Below are 11,391 nucleotides of genomic sequence, written 5' to 3' on the forward strand. Positions count from 1 at the left end.
TTTTTATTTTGAATTTGTTACTGAGTTTTGTCAACTAATTTGAGTTTCTCTAATTCTGATTTATATTGTTCTTTCATGTCTTGTAACATTTTCTTAATGTCTGTTAGCTCATTTTGAAATAGGTCAATACAATTTTGATCTTTTTCATGGGGTATGGCTTTCTAGTGGGCTTTTGTTGTCTGCAGGGATGTTATTCTACTCCTTGTTCTCTTTTTTCTTATAATTTTGTAAGGACTGAAATTTAACTTCAGTACTTGAATGTTATTCATTTTTATGTGAAATTAGTTTTTCTGAACTTTTAGACCAAAAAAACCCATTGCTGTGGAGTCGATTCCGACTCATAGTGACCCTACAGGACAGAGTAGAACTGCCCCATAGGGTTTCCAAGGAGCCGCTGGTGGATTGAAACTGCCGACCTTTTGGTTAGCAGCCATGGCTCCTAACCACTGCGCCACCAGGGCTCTGAACTTTTAGAAGGAGGCATATTTCAGGATAGCTTTTCTAACTTCACAGAACTGCTTCTGCTCTTGTGTTAAAAAACCATGGTAGCTTGCTTTCTGAGGTATCCTGCCTCTGTTTCCCTCATATACTTTTATCTGGGTCTTCTCATCCTTTAGAAGCCCTGGTGGCACAGTGGTTAAGGCCCTCGGCCGTTAGCCAAAAGGTCGGCGATTTGAATCCACCAGCCATTCCACGGGAGAAAGATGTGACAGTCTGCTTCTGTAAAGATTTACAGCCTTGGAAACCCTATGGGACAGTTCTGCTCTGTCCTGTAGGGTCGCTATGAGTCTGCATAGACTCCACGGCAGTGGGTTTGGTTTGATTTTTTTGTTCTCTTCCTTTGTCTTTATTGTCACTATCCTGCCTAGTTTGATTCCTTTCTTAGCTGTTTCTCCTTAGTCCTTGTCCTAGAAAGAAGCCCTGGCTGGTAAATTCTGAGAGTTTATAAGGGGCATAGACTGCTCCAGCCCCTTCACATCTTACCAGAGACCCCTTCACTGACTTGCTACTGGCAAAACCTCCCAACTCAGCAAATGTTCTTAAATTGACCTACTGTTCTTTCCAGTGACTACCTGTTGGCTATTTTGAGGTTCTCCTGTTCTCAGGTCTGTAAGATACCTTGTTGTTCGCTTTGCATACACACTGATATCATGAGAGTCTTGTGACTATCCTGTCCTGTCCTGTTCTATAGGGTCTCTATGAATTAGAATTGACTCGACAGCAACAGGTTTTGTGACTGTCAGTATTTTGTCCTCATCTGCTTGTTTTTTGTGGGGATATCTTATCACATGATTTTGTTTTAAATATTGCCCCTGTGTTTTTGGTTTCGGTATCCAGTTACTCTGCTTTTATGTGAGGGTTTGGGGAGATTCAAAACCCATGCTGCTTGCTGCCAACTACCCAGAATCTGGAGACTGTTGTTAGTTGCCATTGGGTCAGCTTTGACTTATGGCTATCCCATGAACAACAGAACAAAATGTTGTATTGTCCTGCGTCATCTTCATGATCATTGGTATGCTTGAGTACATTGCTGCAACCACTGTGTACTTTGAGTGCCTTCCAACCTAGGTAGTTCATCTTCTAGCACTATATCAGACAGTATTCTGTTGTATTTCATAGGGTTTTCAGAAGTAGATCACCAGGCCTCTCTTCCTAGTCTGTCTTAGTCTGGAAGGTTTGCTGAAACCTCTCCACTAGGTAGAGGACCCTGCTTGTTTTTGAAATTCTGGTGGCATAGTTTCCAGCATCATAGCAACATGCAAGCCACCACAGTATGACAAACTGACAGATGGTGGATGGGAGTTATCAAATCTTAAAAATCTTTATCAGTTGGATCAGTGAAAAACAGATCTCATTGTATAATTTGTACATTATATTGTATACAATTTATGTTCACATTCTAAGAGGTTTGGTATATTTTTATTTTACTTTTTAAATTTATTTTGTTGTTGTTTTTGAGAATATACACAGCAAAACATACATCAATTCAACCGTTTCTACATGTACAATTTTGCAAATTCAGTGACTTGATTATGTTCTTCAAGTTGTGCAACCATTCTCACTTCCCTTTCTGAGCTGTTCTTCCCCCATTAACATAAATTCACTGCCCCCTAAGGTTCCTAGCTAATCTTTCAAGTTCCTGTTGTCACTTTGATCCCATATGGATAGATCTTAAAGAGGTTCAGTGTATTTTCATCTATTTAAAAGACCTAGTGATATAAACTGTTTTTAAAAAAATATATGTGTAAACTATCTTTTTTTTAATATATTTTATTTTTATTGTACTTCAGGTGAAGGCTTACAGAACAAATAGTTTCTCATGAAGCAGTAGTATACATATTGTTTTACGACATTGGTTAACAACCCCACAGCATGTCAACCCTCTCCCTTCTCGACCTTTTCTTTTCGGTGAAAATATACATAGCCAAAGATACACCATTTCAAAAATTTCTACATGCACAGTTCAGTGACAGTGACTATGCTCTTCCAATTGTGCTGCTATTCTCACTTTAAATGAAGGCTTACAGAACAAAACAGTTTCTCATTTAACAGTTAGTACACATGTTGCCCTATGACAATGGTTAACAACCTCACAACACATCAACACTATCCTTACTCAACCTTGGGTTCCCTATCACCAGCTTCCTTGTCCCCTTCTGCCTTCTGGCCCTTGTCCCTGGACTGCTGTACCTTATTAGTCCCATTTGGACAACTCCCAGGCTGAACGGTGAACCTCAGAGATGACTTCACCACTGGGCTAAAAGGGTGTCTGTGGGCCATACTCTCAGGGTTTCTCCAGTCTCCTTTAGACCAGTAAATCTCGTCTTTTTTGTGAGTTAGAACTTTGTTCTACATCCTTCTCCAGCTCTATCCAGAACCCTCTGTTGTGATCCTGGTCAGAGCAGTCAGTGGTGGTAGCCGGGCACCATTTAGCTGTACTGGACTCAGTCCGGTGGAGGCCTTGGTAGCTGTGGTCCATTAGTCCTTCGGGCTAATCTTTTCCTTGTATCCTGTTCTCTTCATTCTCCCTTGCTCCCGAAGGGATGAGACCAGTGGAGTATCTTGGATGGCTGCTCACAGGCTTTTAAGACCCCAGACGCTACTCACCAAGGCAGAATGTAGAACATTGTCTTTATAAACTGTGTTATGCCAATTGAGCTAGATGTTCCCCGAGACCATGGCCCAACAGCCCTCCACCCAGAAATTCAGTCCCTCATGGAGTTTGGATGTGTCTATGGGGCTTCCATGATGTAAACTATCTTTTGAAAAACAGATTATGTGGACAAAATTTGGATTATGACTGACTCATAATAGATTAAGATAAATAAATGAAAGGTAGCTGGTAAAATATTTGGAATTTTTATTTATTACTTTTCAAATACAAGATGATTTTAGTATTTACTTATTCTAATTCATAACTCATTTATACTAGTGTCTTTATATAAGTATCTGGAATAATTTTAGAATTATAATTACTTTTTATCCATACTGCTACATGGCTTCTTATGCAATTTAAATAAAAGTTATTTAATTTTACTAATAAAATGTGATAATATTTAATGTAGATCTTTAATAGGCACATGATATTTTAGTGAAAAGTTATAAATGATACCACTTAAACAGGAAGCCCTGATGACACAGTGGTTAAGTGCTCACCTGCTAACCGAAAGGTGAGTGGTTTGAACCCACTAGCTGCTCCACAGAAGAAAGGTGTGTGGCAGTCTGCTTCTGTAAAGATTACAGCCTTGGAAACCCTATGGGACAGCAACGGGTAACCACTTAAAGATTTTTGTTTCTTAGGCCTTGACCTTATTTTAAAAGTTTTTAAAAGATATTTTACGTAGACTCTGCATGAAAAAGGTAACTTATTCTTACCTATTCTAGACCTGTGGATATCTGGGCTTTGGGCTGTATGATCATTGAGATGGCCACTGGAAATCCCTATCTTCCTAGCAGCTCTGATTTGGATTTACTCCATAAAATTGTTTTAAAAGTAGGTAGGTATTACTGAAGTATTTTGTTACATGCTTAAAATAAATATTGCCAGATCAATTCTGCTTGATTTTCAAATTTAGCTTTTTCTTCATAAGAACAGGGAAGCACGTTGTTTTGATAGATGGCAGCAGATGGATGCCTTAGGCTGATAAAGAAGGCAGAAAATTCTCCTCTGTTTTTGCAAATTAAAAAAAAATACTGTTTTTGTAATATTTTCTTTGCCCAGGTACAAATAGCTATGCCGTATGTTAGTGGTTGATGGTCAGAAAAATAGTTCAATAAGAACCTACTTCAGTTTGCTTGAAAGTTGTTTTTAAATTTTGACTTCTATAAATCTTTCCATCTCTAAATGAGGATTTAAAAATAATACAGATGAGTCAGATGCTTTTTTAAGACACTTGGAGATAGCCGGATAGCTAAATAACTTATTTGGGGATGTATATGATTAGAGCTTAATTATCTGATGATCTGCTTTGTAATCCAAACATTGTGATGGTTAGCCATGCTCATGGCATGTCAATGATTTGTTTTCTTTGTATTTCTGAATGAGGACCTTGAGGAGCCCTTAGTGTGGTGAGGAAGCTATACATCAGCATGTAGTTATAGAAGCATTAGGAAGGACTATGATAGTACTGTGAACAACTATAAAAATTGTGAAATCTGGATAAATACTGATTCAAGATGTAGTTCAGAGCTGCAAAGTATTATACATTTTTGTGTGTGTGATCTTTAAAGTTTTGGTTATGAGATTAATGCTAGAAGGAACCTTAGAGATTTGGGTAGCAGTTCTTTCATAGAGATTTTGGAATCACTTCTCATTTTACAGATGAAGAAACCCAGGCACAGAAAGGGAAGAGATTTGCCCAGGGTTAAAGAACTAATTACGGCAAAACTGGTGCTACAACTTAGGACTCTCAACTCATATAGTTCTTTTTTACTACTACTTCTCTCTAGCCTTATTTCTTCTTTGCAATACTTCGATTGCTAAGCAATTTTAATAATTTAGCTTTTTTTGAGTAAGACTTGCTGATAAGCACTTGCGAGTCAAACTATTTAGATACCCACATGGAAATGTGTAAAAGTCTGAATGTGCTTTTCCTAATAGCATTATATATTATGTTTTATAGTTTGGGAAAAGAAAATGAACTTGGTGGTTTTGCATTCTCTGTTAGGTATATGCTACAACAGATTACTGGGAAAATCTCAATTTTTTTTTAATGATGTATTTAGGTAGTTTAAAACTTTAAAGTTCATAAGTGTTATTCTCATCTCAGTTTCTAGTAATTTAATGTAGGTCATATAGCAATTTGATTATTTTGACTATAGACTAATTTCCCCGTTTTCTTATTTTTTTTGTAATATATTTTTTGTCTTTTCAGGTGATTTGACACCTCACTTGCAGAACATCTTTTCCAAGAGTCCCACTTTTGCTGGTGTGGTCCTTCCTCAAGTTCAACACCCCAAAAATGCAAGAAAAAAATACCCAAAGCTAAATGGATTATTGGCAGATATAGTTCATGTATGTTAAGAGATTAAAGATTTATTTCTGGAAAATTTGCATAAATTATAATATAGTTTTAAACTATTACTGTAATGAAATGCCAAAAGCATTAGTGATGTTATATATTAAAAGTTACTATATTCCTTTTTAAAATTTACTACCAGTTCTAGTTGCTTCTGAGTCATTTCTGACTGATGGCAACCTCATATGTGTCAGAGTAGAACTGTATTCCGTAGGAGTTTCAAAGGCTGATTTTTTGGAAGTAAATTGCCAGGCCTTTCTTCTGAGGTACCTCTGGGTAGACTTGAACCTCCAATCTTTCAATTAGTAGCTGAGTGCATTAACTGTACTACCCAGAGACTCCCAAAATTTAACTACAGGGAAATTAAAATTCAGAGACTGTTAGATCTGTAAGCCCTTTAAGATAATCATGTCCATTATTTTTTAGTTTATCCCATTTTTAATGATAATTAGGGATAAAATGGAAAAATTTTAAGGCCTTGTCATGTTTACCGCCATATTTTATTTAGCATCCAGTCTACTCGGGCCAGGGATCTGTTCTTTGTACTATGGTACCCTAAAGTATCTACAAGGCATTAGCAGCTGTAATTTTAATGTTGTTCAAAGATATAATACCAAGATTCACCTTGAGTTGGAGCAAAACAAAAACATTGTATAACCTTTTTTTTATTATTTTAAAGTTTAAATTTCATTTTTAAACTAAATAATAAATATATCATACAGTTAGTATTAAATTCAAAAGGTGGAAGTTTTACTGTGAAAAGTAAACTGCTTCTATTTCTGTTCTCTAACCAGTCAATTTCTCTTCCCCAGGGTAATAAGCGAAGTAACTCATTTCTAATGTGCAGCCCTTAAAATATGGTTATAATCCAGACTTTCTGGAGCCATGGAAGCTGGATGAACCCCTGAACCTATTGTCCTGAGATAATCTTTAAATCTTAAACCTTAAACCAAAAATATCCCCGAACTCTTCTTAAAACCAAATAGTCTAGTTTGACTAGTAAAGAATGTCTTCCTTGAGCATTGTGCTCTTTTAAGATCTATCTATATGGGATGAAATTGACAACAGCAATTTGAAAGATTAGATAGGAAACTTAGGGGCCAGTGAATTTATGTTAATGGGGGAGGAACAACTCAGAAAAGGAGGGCGAGAATGGTTGCACAACTCGCAGAATATAATCAATGTCACTGAATTGTACATACAGAAATTGTTGAATTGGTGTATGTTCTGCTGTGTATATTCTCAACAACAACAACAAAAATAAAATAAATTATTAAAAAATGGTTATCTAAATTTCAAAGTAAGTGTAGTGTAGTGTGTAAAAGAAAGAGCCCTGGAATCACATAGCCTACGTTTAAAACCCAGCTCTGCTACTAATTAGCTCCGTACCCTGGGAAAAGTTCCTTAACCTCCATGCCTTTAATTTCCTCAGCTATAAAATGACAATAATAGTACTTATCTTCTGGGTTCAGAGGATTAAATGAGGTATTGGCAGAAATGTGTTTAGCGCACAGCCTTGAATAAGCTGCCAACAAATGTTGTTAATGTTAACTGTTGTTGCTGTTATTTAGGTAAACCTAAACATATGTGTCTTCTAAAGAATAATTATTCTTAAAAGAAAAATATATTTCATTGTTACATGAGAAGAACTGGATCAGATTTATTTACTGCATTTATTTATTTACTGTATTTTCAGTTTGTTTTTGTTGTTGCTAGCTGCCATGGAGGTGACTCCAACTCACAGCAACCTCATGCATAATGAGATCAGACCATCGTGTTCCATACGGTTTTCGTTGGCTGATTTTTTGGAAATAGATTACCTTTCTTCCTAGTCTGTTTATTCTGGAAGCAGTGGTAGTTCAGTGGTAGAATTCTCCCCTTCCATGTGGGAGAACCAGGTTTGATTCCTGGCCAGTGTACCTTACGAGCAGCCACCACCTGTCAGTGGAGTCTTGCATGTTGTTATGATGCTGAACAGGTTTCAGTGGAACTTCTAGACTAAGACAGACTTTTTTTTTAATTGTACTTTAGATGAAGCTTTACAGAACAAACTAGTTTCTTATTAAACAATCAGTACCTGTATTGTTTTGTGACGTTTGTTGCCAACCCCACAACATGTCAACACTCTCCCCTTCTCGTCTTTGGGTTCCCTATTACCAGCTTCTCTGTCCCCTCCTGTCTTCTCATCCTTGCACCTGGGCTGGTGTGCCCGTTTAGTCTCGTTTTGTTTTATGGGCCTGTCTAATCTTTGGCTGAAGGGTAAACCCCAGGAGTGACTTCATTACTGAGCTAAAAGGGTGTCTGATGGCCATACTCTCGGGGTTTCTCCAGTCTCTGCCAGACCAGTAAATCTGGTCTTTTTTTGTGTGTGTATAAGTTAGAATTTTGTTCTACATTTTTCTCCAGCTCTGTCTGGGACCCTGTATTGTGATCCCTGTCAGAGCAGTCAGTGGTGGTAGCTGGGCACCATCTAGTTGTACTGGACAGTCTGGTGGAGGCTGTAATACCTGTGGTCCATTAGTCATTTGGACTAAGCTTTCTCTTGTATCTTTGATTTTGTTTATTCTCCCTTGCTCCAGACGGGGTGAGACCAGTGGAATATCTTAGATGGCTTCTCACAAGCTGTTAAGACCCCAGATGCTACTCAGCAAAGTAGAATGTAGAACATTTTCTTTATAAACTATGTTATGCCAATTGAGCTAGATGTTCCCCTAAACCATGGTCGCCACAGCCCTCAGCCCAGTAATTTGGTCCTTCAGGGAGTTTGGATGTGTCTATGGAGCTTCCACGACCTTGCCTTGGCTGGCTTCCCCAGTGTTGTGTACTGTCTTACCCTTTACCAAAGTTACCACTTATCTATTGTCTATTTAGTTTTTTTCCATCCTCACCCCTCCCCTACTTCATAACCATCAAAGATTGTTTCTTTTTGTGTGTAAACCTCTTCATGAGTTTTTATAGTAATGGTCTCATAAAATATTTGTCCTTTTGTGTTTGACTTATTTTGCATAATGCCCTCCAGATTCATCCATGTTGTGAGATGCTTTGCAGATTCATCATTGGTCTTTATTGTTGCATAGTATTCCATTGTGTGTATGTACCTATTGTTTGTTTATCCATTCATCTGTGGATAGACATCTAGGTTGTTTCCCTCTTTTTGCTATTGTTAACAGTGCTGCAATGAATATGGGTGTGCCTATGTATATTTGTGTGATGACTCTTATTTCTCTAGGATATATTCCTAGGAGTGGGATTGCTGGATCATATGGTATTTCTATTTTTAGCCCTTTAAGGAAGTGCCATATCATTTTCCAAAATAGTACCATTTTGCATTCCCACCAGCAGTGCATAAGAGTTCCAGTCTCCCCACAGCCTCTCCAGCGTTTGTTATTTTCTGTTTTTGTGATTCGTGCCGGTAATGTTGGGGTGAGATGGTATCTTCTTGTGGTTTTGATTTGCATTTCTCTAATGGCTAGTGATTGAGGGCATTTCCTCATGTGTCTGTTAGCTGCTTGAATGTCTTCTTTGGTGAAGTGTCTGTGTCTGTTCATATCCTTTGCCCATTTTTATTTTTACTTATTTATTTTTTACTGTGCTTTAGGTGAAAGTTTACAGCTCAAGTTAGTTTCTCATACAAAAATACATACACACATTGTTATGTGACCCTAGTTTCTATCCCTGTAATGTGACCACACATTTCTCCTTTCCACCCTAGATTTCCCGTGTCCATTCAACCAGCTCCTGACCCTCTCTGCCTTCTCATCTCGCCTCCGGACAGGAGCTGCCCATTTAGTCTAACGTATCTACTTGAACTAAGAAGCATGAGTATCATTTTATGTCTTATAGTCCAGTCTATTCTTTGTCTGAAGAGTTGGCTTCAGGAATGATGTTAGTTCTGGGCTAACAGAGAGTCTGGGGGCCATGTCTTCTAGTGTTCCTCCAGTCTCAGTCAGACCATTAAGTCTGGCCTTTTTACCAGAATTTGAGTTCTGCACCCCACTTTTCTCCTGCACCGTCAGGGACTCTCTGTTGTTCCTTGTGAGGCCAGTCATTGGTGGTAGCTGGGCACCATCTAGTTCTTCTGGTCTCAGGCTGATGCAGTCTCTGGTTTATGTGGCCCCTTTTGTCTCTTCGGCTAATATTTTCCTTGTGGCTTAGGTGTTCTTCATTCTTCTTTGCTCCAGGTGGGTTGGAACCAATTGATGCATCTTAGATGGCCGCTTGCATGCTTTTAAGACCCCAGATACCACTCACCAAAGTAGGATGTAGAACATTTTCTTAATAAATTTTGTTATGCCAGTTGACTTAGATGTCCCCTGAAACCATGGTCCCCAGACCCCTGCCCTGGCTACGCTGTCCCTTGAAGTGTTTGGTTGTGTTCAGGAAACTTCTCAGCTTTTGGTTTGGTTCAGTGGTGCTGACCTCCCCTGTACTGTGTGTTGTCCTTCCCTTCACCTAAGATAATTCTTGTATACTGCCTAGTTAGTGAATTCCCCTCTACCTCCCTTCCCACCCTCATAACCATCAAAGAATGTTTTCTTCTGTATTTAAACCTTTTCTTGAGTTATTATAATAGTGGTCTCATACAATATTTGTCCTTTTGCAACTGACTAATTTCACTCAGCATAATGCCTTCCAGATTCATCCATGCTATGAGATGTTTTGCAGATTCATCGGTCTTTATCGTTGCATTGTATTCCATTGTGTGAATATACCATAATTTGTTTATCCATTCATCTGCTGACGGGCACCTAGGTTGTTTCCATCTTTTTGCTATTGTAAACAGTGCTGCAGTGAACATGGGTGTGCATTTATCTATTCATGTAACAGCTCTTATTTCTCTAGGATATATTCCAAGGAGTGGTCCTTTGCCCATTTTTTAATTGGATTATTCATCTTTTTGTTGTAGAGGTGTTGGATTTTCCTGTAGATTTTAGAGATTAGACCTTTGTCAGATTTGTCATAGTCAAAAGTTTTTTCCCAGTCCGTAGGTTCTCTTTTTACTCTTTTCGGTGAAGTCTTTTGATCAGCACAAGTGTTTAATTTTTAGAAGATCCCAGTTATCTGGCTTATCTTCTGGAGTTTATGTGTTGTTAGTTATGGTATGTATTCTGTTAATGCTGTGAATTAGGGCCTCTAGCATTGATCCTATTTTTTCTTCTATCATCTTTATAGTTTTTGGTTTTATTTATATTTAGGTTGTTGATCCATTTTGAATTAATTTTTTGTGTATGGTGTGAGGTATGGGTCCAGTTTTTTGCAAATGCCAGCGTCATTTGTTAAAAAGCTATCTTTTCCACATTTGATGGACTTTGGGCCTTTGTCGAAGATCAGAGAACCATAGGTGGAAGGATTTACATCTAGGTTTTCAATTTCATTCTGCCAGTTTGTACCATCTGTCATTGTACCAGTACCAGGCTGTTTTGACTACCGGGGCTGTATAGTAGGTTCTGAGGTCAGGTAGTGCAAGTCTTCCTACTATATTCTTCTTCTTCAATAGTGCTTTACTTATTTGGGGCATCTTCTCTTTCCATATAAAGTTAATGATAATTTTTTCCATCTCTTTAAAGAATGCTGTTAGTATTTGGATTGGAATTGCATTGTATTTCTAAACTGCTTTGGGTAGAATTGACATTTTCACCATGTTGAGTCTACCTATCCATGAGCATAGTATGTTTTTCCATTTATGTATATCTCTTCTGGATTCTTGCAATAGTGTTTTGTAGTTTTCTTTGTATAGGTGTTTTACATCCCTGGTTAGATTTATTCCTAAGTATTTAATTTTTTTAGGGGCTATTATAAATGGTGTTGTTTTCCTGATTTCCTTTTCATCGTTCTCTTTATTGGTGTATAGGAATCCAACTGATTTTTGTAT

At 37.8% G+C, this 11,391-nt stretch overlaps 1 protein-coding gene across 2 annotated transcripts in view; it reads left to right on the plus strand.

The window, feature by feature from the left end:
• CDKL3 (cyclin dependent kinase like 3) overlaps positions 1 to 11,391 on the plus strand; it is a 48,843-nt gene that overhangs the window by 20,562 nt on the left and 16,890 nt on the right. For both annotated transcript variants that reach the window (XM_012557931.1, XM_023738987.1), the window contains 2 exons: positions 3,886 to 3,998; positions 5,376 to 5,515. In XM_012557931.1, coding sequence (XP_012413385.1) covers positions 3,914 to 3,998; positions 5,376 to 5,515 — 225 coding nt within the window. In that variant the 5' untranslated portion in view covers positions 3,886 to 3,913. The remainder of the gene's footprint in view (positions 1 to 3,885; positions 3,999 to 5,375; positions 5,516 to 11,391) is intronic.

The sequence above is a fragment of the Trichechus manatus genome, unplaced genomic scaffold (assembly GCF_000243295.1).
Source record: "Trichechus manatus latirostris isolate Lorelei unplaced genomic scaffold, TriManLat1.0 scaffold00127, whole genome shotgun sequence".
Classification (NCBI taxonomy): Eukaryota; Metazoa; Chordata; class Mammalia; order Sirenia; family Trichechidae; genus Trichechus; species Trichechus manatus.